General features: G+C 51.0%; 1 protein-coding gene across 1 annotated transcript; it reads left to right on the forward strand.

Moving 5' to 3' along the window:
• Positions 1 to 9,259: 9,259 nt before the first annotated feature.
• VFPPC_13579 (C6 transcription factor RosA-like) lies at positions 9,260 to 11,483 on the forward strand (the record flags this gene model as incomplete). The annotated part of the gene is made up of 6 exons (XM_018291354.1): positions 9,260 to 9,294; positions 9,366 to 9,440; positions 9,582 to 9,884; positions 9,963 to 10,190; positions 10,260 to 10,296; positions 10,446 to 11,483. 6 exons carry the CDS (start codon positions 9,260 to 9,262, stop codon positions 11,481 to 11,483), a joined length of 1,716 nt encoding a protein of 571 aa, XP_018144638.1.
• Positions 11,484 to 13,954: the final 2,471 nt, after the last annotated feature.

Here is a 13,954-nt window from a genome sequence, read left to right on the forward strand (position 1 = left end):
ACATTGTGTGGAGAGATGGGTACTCATGGCATCGTCAAGTCTCCTGGGACTTAATTTTATACAAGCATTTGCGCGTCCATTTATTAGATAGCTTTCACGTAGATAGAGGCGTCTCATTCAGCCACGTAAACCTGAGCGAAATGAAAAGCCAAATTTTCTTTTTTTTTGCCCTGATTGATCACCTTGGAAGCCCAGATGACTTCCTGCTTTGTGTTTGGTGAAGTTTCCTCGGCTGGTTCTTTTGCCGAGCCGATCAGGGAAGGAGCGTTGTAGCACTTGGTTGTTTTGGGCCTTTTCCTTTCATCTTGGAAAGTGCAGGTTTACGAGGGAAGGTACGAATCCAGCACACCAGTTGGCAGTCTACGGCCATCGATGACCGACATTTTGAAACACATCAACTCTCAAATGCCGTATTCTGAAAACACGATGTTGCGGTAGAGGCTTCAGCACCGATTCTATTCTCATGCGATCTGAAACGTGTGTCCACTGAAGAAATCGATGTACGTTGTCCCGAGGCAGCGAATTGATGGGAAGGCGTACGAGACATCTGGAGGTGTGCTTGCCAGCGAAACCGTATCCCATCTGGCATGTAATGCCAACCAGACGTCTTTAGCACAAAGTAAGCTCCCACCGTGATGAGCTTGAAACTGTAAAATGTGTGCCCGACTAAGACACCTACCAGAGCTGTGCCGTAACACATCATACGTCCGAACCGGCCGGCTCAAGAGATCCACGACCTCGAAAATGTCAACCAAGCACGGAATATGCGTTCGATCGATTCGGTGCACCCAGTGTCACTTTGGCTAACTATTGGTATCTGTGGATGCCCGCTTGCCGCCGACAAATTGGGTCTGTCATGCATGCTGCTTGACGGAGGTCATGTCCGAGAAGCACCCTTCAATTGGCGGAAAGTGTGAAAGAGTCCTGTGGGAACACCATCATGCTGCTAGCACATCAGCCATATTAAGCCAAATTTTCAACAATGACGGACATCTTTACAAAGATCCAAGCCAGATCTCGCCTCAACAGTAACAGCTTCGCTTCTTAAAGTGGAATTTTCTTTCACACTCTCCCTTTCTAGATGCTTCAACCACTCGCCCTTATCCAAACGGGTCTTCAAACGGGTTTCATTACACCCTGGAACCCAGGCATCTCGGCTATCAGGACGAGACGGTCTCGGGGTAATTGCAAACGAGGGCTTGGCAGACACGCTGGGAATCAGTCGAATGGCCAGTCCTCCACCGTCACATGGGACATCCTGGTGCATTGTTGTGTGCCAAGCACTAGAAATTTTTGGGCAAGATGCCCAGTTCTAAATTTAGGGCTATATCACCTGCGTGCCAGCAAAGCGGACGAAGCTAGCTCTTCTTATACTAGCTTCTATCTTTTGTGGGTTCGGCAAACCGGCTCAATGGGAAAACGGTCATCGTCATATTTCGTCAGAGACGCCCATGGTGTTTCCCATCCAGTCAGCCATGCCATTCTTGCCCTAGCTCTGGCTCTAGCATGATGGAACAGAGAACCTGAGTCCAGTGATACCAAAGCCTTGTCTTGGCGTTGATCATCAACCACAAGAGCATTAAGGCCAAAGGAAATCACCAGCATAACCCTTCGTCAGCCGCAGATCACATCAGGGCAACAGTGGCCCTTGCCAGGACATCCACTGTCAGCTTTCGTGTGGTGATGTCGAATCTTCCACTAACAACCCAACTTGTGCTACGGCCGTAACTGACCTGGCAAGTTCAGAACTTTGGAATGTCCGACGCTGTCGTTTGATTGTACGGTAGTGCCGGATTTCCCTTGGGCGTCGGGAGCTGCATCAGAAACCCGGTGGCATGAGCGAGCTGAGGACTTCATAATGTTCATTGACGCACCATAACGTGGTTGCTATTTCCAGCCTGCGTGAACGACCCTTCTCACCGAATGCAATGCAGGGAGAGGGCAAACCACATCATGCATACATGGAACCATGCAGAGACACACTGCTGACCGCTACATGGTTTGACTTTCACGCCCCATCGGATGATGCCGAATACATCCATCAAGTAGGGCAGGGCAACTAGCCATTCAATGATTCGATTTGGTGATAATGTGAGAACTTTGCCAGTTTTGACACTTCGGCCCGTCAAACCACAACGCTGACAACCGAATCATTTGCTGTTTCCTCTTCTCACTTCCAGATTGAGTGGCCTGTCGGCCCATTCGGTAGCGTAGTTGACCCCTCTCCACCACCGGTTCAGTATGGGTATGTGTATTTCTTTGTTTTTATTGTTTTATTGTTTTTCTTTTTACTTTTATTTATGTTGAAATCTCATCCTTCTACAGTACTGGCGATACTTAGCTATAATCGGATCCCTTCCGAAACTGCAGAAAAGATCAGTGACTGTCACATAGTCCTGGTAGGCTTTCCAATCAGGCGTTCACGCCAGACTGAGACAGTGCGATGGGAAATCTGCACAGATCAGAGCAGCCTGAGACAAGCCGGACGTGCAGACCAGAACTTTTGGTGATGGCTGGGTGGTAAGTCAGCCACGGCTGGAGCAACGCTAGTGGCCATGAAACGTTGTATTTTGCCTCTGCTTCGCCCCAACAGCCGTGGCAACACGGCAGAGCTCATTCTTCGAAAACGCTTCTCGAACTCTCAAAGAGTTGGAGATGGATATGGAAAGAGGTATGTATTACCAACGTACAATTCACGGCAGCCTTGAAGCCGTCCACTTCTGCTCAAACTGGATCCGCATACCGAGGTAAAAATTGATGAGAGTGCAGATTTAGGGGGGGCGTAAACAATCCAGCAGTGCAGATCAACATGAGATGATGACTAGCCGAGCACAGCTGTATTCGGTGTTGCAGCTAGCCTGGGATAGTGATTGCGGCAACGCAGTCGTAACTGAAGCGGCTCTTGGCAGCAGATAGTCGCCCTCAAACAAACTAGCACACACACGGGGCACAAATATCTGAGGCTGGCAATAACACACAGGCAGTACTGGCGATCTGAGGTAACTGTTTACCCTATGCCTGCCTACAGCGACCTGTATTAGAGATTTTGCTTTGGCATTGGCCAGCTGTGCGTGAACCTATTGCCTAGATTTGGCTCAGTGCAGTCGGACTGGATAGTTGATCGTATGTTTGCACAGTTTACCACTCACAAAGAGCCTCGAAACCTTGAACAGTGCTGCTCTGGTTCTCAACCAGCCACTACGCCGTACGATTATGGCGGATTGAGTCACCAGGCGAGATTTGGTTCGATACGGTTTCCGCGGCAATGCCAGCCACCGACCTGAAGAGTGTTTCTGATAGGGCTACGCATTGTCTTGAGCAACCAAAATGGTGGATCAATTCGGTCTGATCCATACCCTTCACGGAGATATTTGGCGAACGCCTGCAAGAAGGCTAAGTGCACAAGAAATTATCATTAGCACGGGATAGAAACACCATCCATTCTGACAATAATCCTGGGCGAGAACAATTCATGGGTAAAAGGGGTCCTGGCGTCGTCATGCGGAGACATCCAGGGTTGGTGCCAATTTTGGACACGAGCTCTTCCTTCAGCGAAAGAAGCAACATGGGCAATGTGATACAGATCTTGGGTCATGCCCAAGTTTGGCTGCGAGCGACCAGGGTCATGCTGTGCTTTCAAGTTTGCATGGGTGCGTGGTCTGAGCTAGCTTCATGCGCCAGTAATATCCAGGGCCATGTTCATGTAATCAACCTCATATCCGGAGTACGGAGTACGGAATACGGAGATATGCTTCTGGTGTTTGAGAGTTTCGTCATTGAGTGTTTGTCGAAGGTTTAAACGAACAAGAGTGCGCCGCTTTTCAACGAGACAAGACAAAGCGCTGCTAAAGGCACAATATCCTGGAGAGATACAAATGGATTCCACATTGGAGAAGGAACAAAAAAAAAAATCATCGCTCAGAGGGTCCAATGTCTTTGTTCCCCGACGCCTCTTGGCAGATGATCTCATAGCGTCTTGGCCTGCATTTTCACTAGGATTACGGGAATCTGGGGCTTGTCTTAGGTCTCAACTCCACCTGACTGACTCTGAAAGGAAGCATTCCAGCGACAACTTGTTCCTAGAGGCGCATGCTGCTTTTTAGCTTGTCCCTTCGCTATACCTTTCCTTGTCGAATTTAGCGGCCGAACCAAGACTGGGGTGCCGCGGAACTTGGCCAGAACGCTGCCAAACTAATGTCATTCAGCGCTTGGCGATGGGGAAAAGAGAGAATTGTAGTGGGTGTTTGGAAGCGGCCCTGAAGCCGGAGATTGCCCCAAGGGTCCTTTTTGTCAATCACTCACAATATGTGACCTTCTTCTGTCTCAACGGTTACTGGAGCAGGCCTAGTGCTAACTTCTGAGTATGCACTTTTACATTTGAGGTAGCGATCAAAGAAGCAAGGACTGGTGTACGTGGCGATGATAACTGGTCCTACACTCAACAATAGCTGTGCAACAAGTCACGCTCATCCAAAGTGTTCCGTTCGGCAGCCCGACTGAAATGAAAGACCCTTTTGATATCCTCATTGGCACGGCTGGTAAAAACCCACAGGGCAGAATCGAGCTACCTAGCTACAGCCAAGCGGTTTTAGCTCTCAATATGGGTCGCCCAAACCACAAATGGGAAAGGGTGAGATTCCCAGATCAAATTCTCACGACGATCCACGGAACAGAATGCTGTTTTGGAGGGCTTTCGCCGTCAATTGAATACCTCTCAACGGACGTATCGGCAATATGTGGGGTATCAATCTCTGACAAGAACAAAAAGAAGAATATTGCCAAGGATGAAGCACCAGGCGCCGGGTTTGACATTTTCCGTCATTGACAACGACGATTGCGCTTCAGCAAGAAAATGCAAGTGTTTGTTGAACCCGCCATATGCTCCAACTCACGATGCCACAAGATGCCTGGATTGGGGGCACGCCCGGACGGAGTGAGGTTCGTCGCCGCGAATCATGGGGTGAAGAATAACACCGAGCGATGTGACGATGAGATGATCACGGCATTCGTTGGTTACTGTGATTGAGTCGAACCAACCTACCTGGCCCAAAGGATCTTCTGAAATGTTGTCTCAGTGGTGTCATGCAGGGCTTTCTCCGCAAGAGCCTATTTCGGGAGCAGTTGGAGGCATCGACTTCGGCAGTGCATTCCTAGGCGGATAAGCTTCGTCCACCAAGATAACACAATGCAGTGTATTGTGTCAGTGCCACTGGTCGTCAAATTGTATCACATTGGGTCGTCGGCGGAATACGTCGAGCCAGGTCTGACATAATTTGGTCGTTGACATGGACGGCGAGAATGAGAATGCGAGCGCACAGGCCACAAGAGTGATGAGATCTGGGACTAGACAAGCAAGGTACAATACAGCATTGGCTAGTCTCATGGCGTCTAGCTTGGGGCTGAGCTTCGTCTTATGTACTGTACACTGACTGAGGCCTGTAATTATCTGGTACCTGTTACGGGGATCTGCAACGGGGGCATGATACAGCAAAGTATCAGAATACGCAGCACTGCCGAAAGCTGTGCAAGACACTTTTTAAGTTTCCGTTCTGTGCTTTTGTCACCACGATATGGCTGGCTCAGTGGGGGCATGCATCGGACCGTCTCAAGACAACCTGAGTGTGTACCAAACAGGGTCGTCTTTCGACCATGCAGATGGAGCAAAAAAGCAAAGCGGGAGATGCTGCGATAGGAGCCACGATAATGGGGAACTACCATGCACAGATCCTTTGTTCCCAACCATGATGATGAGACGTCCAGAATTGATGACAACGGCATCTACCCAGAAGCAACATTGCCGGATCCGAGCTGAGTAATCGGGCCAATTGTCCGAAGAAATCAGGGTCCTCGCCACCTGCCGATGGCGCTCCAATGAAGCACGCTCATATTGTACCTTCGTTGGAGGAGGATGAGATGATTCGGTGTTTTTCTTGGCCCATCGTTTGGTATTGTCACTTTTCTGTTTCTGATCCAAAGCTACCCTAGCGTGATCCGTCGTGGTGGGATGGCATGACTGTGTGGATGCAAGAGTCACGGCATCCGTCTAGGAACTCTGCCCGGGACCATGAATGCAACAGACAAACGAGACGCATGGCGGAATGGAATTGATGGATTGGCAATCGACCTTGGTGGAACAATCGTCCCTGTGAGCCGTCGGGCATTCTGGTCACTCTGGTGCCAACCCTCCCCACCAAAGTTCCCCAAGGGCCCGAAACAAAAACCATGCTCCCGGCTTGCTCCAGTAGTTATTTTTACCACGACTTCTGTTTGGCTGGAGGATCCTTGTCTCGCATGCACCCTTCCGCCGAGCGATGTGCGTCATGGCTCCATTCGCGCACCATGGCGCCGAGAGAGGCATCGAGCAGGACAAGGGGGGTTGCGAGTTGCCAATCGAATCGCGTGTCTGGCATGGACACCAGACCACAGAAGCAACAGACAGCCAGCCTCTCTGATGAGAGCTAGTTTCTGGAAGCTTATTGGATGAAATGCGTCGTTTCTTGTCATCGCCGCCTGCATAGAGGTGGCTGTACAAAGGCAATAGTGTTAGGGTGTTGCCTGCAGCATTCCGGCCCATCTCTGAATTGAAAGTCTCCAGGACAGCTGAGACGAGATTGAAGCCTGCAGTCACAGCTCTGGGGTCTTTTACTCCGTACATTGATGAACGTTTGATGCCTGAGACTTGACCGCCGACTTCGCCAGCTGGTCACCTGGTTGCCGGAGGATGTGCTTGTTCTGCGAGTGAGAGGTCACCGCCCAGCAATGTACCAGAAACAGTAGTCCAGCCCACAGGACAAGGCGAATAACCCACAAGTCTGCCACCACCACAGCATGAAACCACATGGACCACGCCTATGTACTCCCTGACGTTATGACCGGGTTGGCGAAAGAAAAGGCTCAGATCGTCAGATGGGTAGCCGTCTGTTTCGCGCGGATAATGTGCGATTTGCCGTTCAGAATGGACATCGGCCGAGTGAAGGAGCGACAGCGCACTCGATCGGTCGATTCGCTGCAACTCTTGATGGGCTCTACTTGACAGTACAGTCTGGTGCTTGGAGGCTTTGAGAAGAAGGAAAGTCATTTGTGGTGGTCTCCTCGCACACACCCCTCCCCAGACGCAATGACAACCAGACTCGACCACAAACCACCTAAACTCCGCCCAACAATCCCTCCATCCTTCCTTCAATACATGTAGCGAGACACAGGCCGGTGGGAGACGGACGGCAGACATGCCGGCCTCCACTAGGCAGTCCCTTACCCAGGTATCAGACCAAGTCCAGCCTTGCGTGAAGCAAGGAGTGGCCTTTGGTTCCATTGTGCAAAGTCACAAATCCGCCAGAAAAATGCTCTTCTCTCCATGGTCATGGGTTTCTTCCTCCTCATGCCGTTCATGCCCTCACCATCCCCAAAAGGCCACAGGTGCTTGGGTACCTTGTAGCCATTGCTGGGACCTATATCCCCAGCAGGTGTCCAGCACAGTCCTGGTCGACCCCAGCCGCAGTCAGCGGCGGAATTTTCGGGGCCCGCAAGGCCAAGACGACTTTCGCACTTGGATTTCCATTCTGGGGCGGTTTGGGTGGTCGGGCAAGTTGACTAGCTGGTTTGGCCAGGGACCCCGTCTTACCCTTGGCCCTGTTCGCTGCGCCGCGTTGGTGTCAGTCAGTCATCCCTCGTCTAGGCGCTATGAGTGGTGTTTATGCAGTCAGTGTGAAGTCAAGTGGACGTGGATGTGGACGTGGACGTGCTGCTTCGATGTGGCGGACCAGACTTGGACATGTCTTGTCGAGTCCCAATGAATCCTAATGGCGTCTGGTTTGGTTTGGAAGGACTTGACTGGTTGCTGGAGTTGTGTGGTCAGTCGGTCGGCCTGGCTGTCGGACTGGCGAAGGCAAGTGCGCTCCGCTCGGCCCCATCCTCCTTCCTGCCCTACCCGTTTTGCCTTTGGTGCTAGTCTTACTGGCTGTTGCCCGTTGCCAGTTGGCCACTGCCACCCACCCCCCCTCCTTTGTGTGGTGCGTGCCCATTTGTGCAGACCGGACGGAGTGTTGTATATTTTATTTGTCCATGCATCCTGTCACCACGAGTGTCTGGTGTCTGGTGTCTGGTGTGTCCTGGTACATGCACGGAGTAAGAGGTAGTGGGTACGTACCGTGTACCCAGAGAGAGCATAGCATAGCATAACCCACCCCAGTCCAGCCCAGCATATCGACCAGCCAGCATCAGCCCGTCCACCGCAAACTGAACCGTTGGCCTTGCGCCGCCTCAGCCCATTTCCATCCGTCTGGTCATTCTGGTCAGTCCAGTCCGTCTATCCATTGTGCATCCCTCCATTTTTGTTGCATTGCCCGTTTTGCTGTATTTAACTTTCGCCGTTCCCCCCCATCTCAACCTTTTCCGTTTCCCCCGACCTGACATCTCGTCTCATCCATATCTCGACTCGATCTACGTACGTGCTAAACACACGCTCGCTCTCCCCAAACTCTCCCACTCTCGCTCTTCTAGGAAGTCCTCGTTGACTCCTGTCATTCGCTTTATCGGTGTTGTTGTGCTTTTTGCTACCACGCTCAAGTCCTCCTCCTACTACGCACTTGACTCCTCCGCATCCTCCGCAGTCAACCTACCTGAATCCATCAAACGCCCTATCAGATTTCGATTTGGTTTCGATTGGAAAGCTGCCTACGTATAAGACGACGTCGATTTAAATAAGGGTCTGAAAAAATTAAATAAGAAACCAGGCATAACACAGTTCAGTTCGAACGAAAGGGACACCGTCTATCAGAGAACGCTCGTTGGGCCACGACCCATCTTTTGATCGCCTTCCTCATCGACCGCCTGCTCCTCAAGAGGCGTCCCTCGAGAAACTGCAGAGTTTCGACTAAAAGCCAAATCTCAAAGAAACAGACACACGCATCCATGTTGCTGTGACCGTGTTGAATTGTTTTTTTCTTTTTCAAACCCACACTCGCTTCCAAACAAAAACCCACAATCGTTTATCTTCCAGTCACACTGGAAGATACAGAGTCTAGTAGGAGTTAATAGCTCAAGACACCACACCACGATCGCTACCCGTTGGAATATCAAGGAAACCACGACGCTGGCGGATTAACCCATCTTCGGTTTCTCTCGCTTCTTCGTATACTTGCTCCAACAAACGCATTTTTACGTTCGCTACGACTAATCACACGGCTGTTTACGCCTTGTGTGATTAACGTTTTACGACTTTCGCTTCTTTTTTCTTCTTCTTCAGATCCAAGCATTCAAAATGGCTGGCCCTGGCGGTGGTCCTCCTCGTCGCAGGTTGGTTTTCACCCGTCCTACCTCAAACTCTGTACTAGCATCATGTTGAGACTAACTCATTGCTCACTTAGCCACACCAAGTCCCGTAAGGGCTGTGAAACCTGCAAGCGTCGACACATTCGTTGTGATGAGAACTTTCCTCAATGGTACGTTGAACCTGAACTTAGTGTCTCTGAGTTTGTGACGCCATTTGGCTACACACAAAACGCTGCCAAGATGGGAGACAAAGATATACATATACACAGAAAAACACGAAGTTCCAGCATACTGACATTGCTTTGATTCAGCCGCAACTGTACCAAGCACAAGATCCGCTGCCCGTACAACGACGTACAGGTGCCCGACGCAGACCGCTCTACCACCCCCGATAAGCCCGATCTCATGTGGACTCCCCAGGTCGAGGCATCTATCGCCGAGTGGCAGGCAACCGGTGTCTTCCCATTCCCGTCCCTGCATGTCTACCCGGCGCCTATGCCGCACCTGTACTCGCTTGAGGATTTGCGCCTGATCTACCACGTTGCCAACTTGTACCATCAGCTCTCTGCCATTGACGCCAACAACTTCACTCTGTGGACTCGTCACATTCCAACGTAAGTGAGAGACTCGTAATGTAGTCTGTGTGAGAAGACGTACACACCTGACAGCGAGCTGACATGTGCCTTTTCCAGTCTCCTCAGAATCGGTGCCACCACGCCTTATGTGATGCACGCTCTGCTCGCCTTTTCTGCTATGCACATTGCTTTCCTCACCGACTGCCCTCTGGTCGGCAGCATGGCCTTTGAGCATCGTGGCATCGCCCTTAGCGGCCTTCATGAAGCTATTGGTACTTTCTCCCGGGAGACTTCGGATGCCATCTTGGCGGCTTCTCTTGTCCTGTCCTGGCAAGCTACGGATTGGTAAGCAAATAGTTTCCTGCAAGGTGCCGACTTGTACGTGCCAAATACAGTGTCTAACAACGTTGATAGGCGCAGCTGGACCCAGCTCATGCAGGGAACCTCAACGGTACGTAGCCAGAAAAACAAAAATGCAAGACATGTTGATCTTGGCAGCATTTAAGCCTTTGTGCTATGCTCGTGGCATCACCAGCTCTCGAGCTTGCTCTCTTATGCACTTTGATTGGACCATGACTAACACGACATGGTCACACACAGGTTATTGACGCCATGGATGCGTGGAAGCACGAGTCCCAGTTTGGTGACTTCATTGCTGAAAGCAGCACATTCCCAACTGCTCCGCCATCTCCTGGACCCGACCACAGGCCGACACAGCCTCGTGATGAGGACATTCAAGCCTTCCAGCGCACTCTCGAGCAGGTCCAAAAGGTGGAATCCCACCTCAAGCATCACAAGGAAGAGACCACTCAAGTCCAGCATCTCATTGGCTTCCTCAAGGGGTCTCGCAAGATCAGCCCGACGCTCTCCATCGCCCAGCAGTACGAGCGTCTCCAGCCCCTGCGCACCTGGCTCTTTTGGATGCCCGTTGGATACCTTCAGAACTACCACGGTTCGGCCAACTCGCTTGTCGTCATTGCCCATCTGTACACTGTTGCCCTCTTGATGGAGCGTCTGTTCCCCGAGATTGGTGCCGCGTACTTTGGCAGCTTGTGCATTTCCCCCATCGAAGAGATTGCCCGCCGCCTGATGTCCATCAGCGTCGCTGGCGGTTCCGAGGGTGGTGTTCAGCGTGAGACTCCTCTCACTCTCATGGAGTTCCCCATCAACACGGTTGGCGAGTTTCGCTCCCGCATGGGCTGGGTTCACCCAGAGAGGACGCGGTCCTTTCCCCAGTTCCATCCTCCCAACTTCCCGGTGCACGAGGAGTACTCTATGCCCAATGTGCCCTATGGCAACGTCGCCTTTAGCTATAGCGCCGAGGAGATGCCCATGCTCAACAGTGCTGCCATCCCAGGAAGTCAAGCTCATTCCGCCAGCCCACTGATGCTGTCCTCACCCTTCTCGAGCCAACAGTACCTCAACGTCCCGTCTCCCTCGTACGCGGCGGGAGCGTACAGCCCTGCCTCGTCAACCTTTGAGGGCTCGGTCACCTACAGCGACACGGAGGAGTATGGATCCTACGACTTGCGAGGAAGCCCTGCCTACCACACTTCTGGTCAGCCGTCCATGTTCAACGAAGCTCATAGCAGCTACGGCCTCGGGTTCGTCACTCCCCACCAGCCTGTGTGGATCTAGGCTCCTTTGCATGGCATAATCCTACACTACGGCGCATCACACATTCTCTGCCGCTCTTTTTCGAAGGGGACACAATCGGATTGACTCGTTTTGTTTTTCTTACCACTCAGGCACTCAATCACAAATACACCGACGTACCCGCCATCGGAAGACCCTGCGCTTTTCGCAGCTGGCCTCTCAGGAGCCCCGTCCCCGTTTCTCAACACGGAGCACTTCGGGATGCTTCCTATGCCAGAGTCACCGGTCCCCTCGCACAGCACGCCGCACTTTCGACACCGCCATACGACGTCGATGTCCTCGGGCCCTCATCCTCCGTCACCGCTAGCACAGGCTCCCCTTGTCCCTCCTCCCGACATGCCCTACACGGATCCCAAGGGCAAAGGACCGTATCATCAGGGGCAAGGCCCAGTACAGTGACTACGCGACAGCTGCTTTTGACGTTGAGACAAACAGACAACAATGACAACACAACAACAGACAACCTCTTTCTGCCTTGGATCTGAAGAAATTTTTTCTGCTTCTTTTTTACGACTGGTTTTGACTTTTATCAACGCTATCTGGTTTATTCTATTCTTTTTATTTGACGCAGACGCGCCATGTACACTACATTCCTTCCACACTCGCTAAACAACCACAACCACCAGTGATGGAGCACACTTTTCGTCAGCCGAGGCTGATGATGACTTGTACTTCCACCTGGACGACGACACTCCTTTATACCGAGTTGATCTCGACGACAATCCTTACGAAACTAATAATATCGACAGCCATCGACTACCTAATGTATTATACTTAATACGCGACATTCCTTTACGATGATGATACCCACTATCGACACTCCTTTGATGAAACAAGATACCCAACACAAATAATATAGACACTCCTTATGACGACCAACAATCATGACCACCTACAATCATGTATAGATATTCACTCCTTACGGAACATACAAACATTTAGCGAGAACACATGGCGACGGATTACCTCCCACTGCATTAGCGAAACACTTTACGGTGGTGCATCTGCACGCGCAGATTCATTGACCATTTTGGAACACAGCATGGAGTTATAAGGAGTTTTGATACTTGATTTTGATTTTGCTTTGAGACAAGAAGTTGATTTTTTTTGAATTTGGAAATACGAAGCTAGCATTTGGAACTGGAGTTTGCAACAAAGTACCTCTGGGTTTTTGTGACGGACGGAAAATTGGTTTTGTGCCGAGCAAGCTGCTTCCTTGCTCAGGCTTGCTGCGCAGAGTGCAATCGAGATAGTTGAAACGGTGAAGGGCAGGTTTGCCAGGATGAATAATACTAGTACGCTGCGTGTTGGCTTGTCTCTACATACTGCTCCCTTGCAAACTTTCCAAGTGACTGATGTTGTCTAGTATCTAGTGCTTAGTGTGATAGTTTGATTTTGAGTTTGGGTTTGAACCAAGTCCCACGCGGAGCTCTGGCCGAAGTCCCCGACCTTTACAGCCACACTTTACGAGGTACAGGTCGAACGTTCGATAGCCGTTTCAAAGTCTAAAATTCAATGGTCATGCTGCTATTTGCCCGAGTAGAGCACAACTGTGGAGTAAATGGGAACGGCATCCTACAAGCTTTGATCATCCCGCGAAAATCAACACCTTACAAAAACAGCTCACTGTCCCTGTTAAAGCCACCATATCCACCGCTCACCTGATTTTCCGTACAGGGCAGTGCAATTGCTCTATTTTTCGGGGTCTTTTACACCGGTGGCGTTTAAGTTGCACGGGATTTGCCGGCGCTTAAGGGAGCATTTGGGAAGGGTTGTGTATTTGGATGGAGGTGTTCAGTTTGTAAGGCTGAGGCAACGAACGGGTAATGTATCGTGAAGGGACGCTCGGGCTTGCCGTGGAAACGGACGGACGGTTTTTGATACTCAGAGCATGTGACGTCAGGTACATTGTTGTTGTTAGGGGGGGAATTTGGATGTGAATACGAGGTTTTAAGCGCTTTGCTGGGGTGGGGGCTGGCTGGGCTCGTACTGGCAAATTGCGATGGCCTGGGAGGCTGGGCTAGGTTTTTGGAGGTTGTGAGAGGGATAGCTTTGGATTGGGATGTGATGCGGTTGTGTCATAATTTGGAAGATTTATTCAGGGGTTTGGGAGTTGAAGGGATCACGACCATCTCGGACTATCTACTCCCTCGTCAAGAAAGGAGACTATCCACACGAATTCACAAAATTCACAATTTGCCCTGGCATCTTAGGCGGATATTGTCCAAGGCTAAGCAAAGATCATCACTCCACGCACACCCGGAGGAAAATATCAAAAGGGGGAGGTCTAACTGCCCTGCCCGTTGGCCAGGCTAACCGAGCCCTAAAGCGGATGGTACATGTATAGCAGGTTATCACGGCGGATAAAAACGGATAGAGGAGTCGGTGACGGTGAAACAGGGGTGAACACGAGGTTTGTTGTCCTGGGGTTGGTTGATCTGCGCTGATGGTGT

The sequence above is a fragment of the Pochonia chlamydosporia genome, chromosome 3 (assembly GCF_001653235.2).
Source record: "Pochonia chlamydosporia 170 chromosome 3, whole genome shotgun sequence".
NCBI lineage: Eukaryota > Fungi > Ascomycota > Sordariomycetes > Hypocreales > Clavicipitaceae > Pochonia > Pochonia chlamydosporia.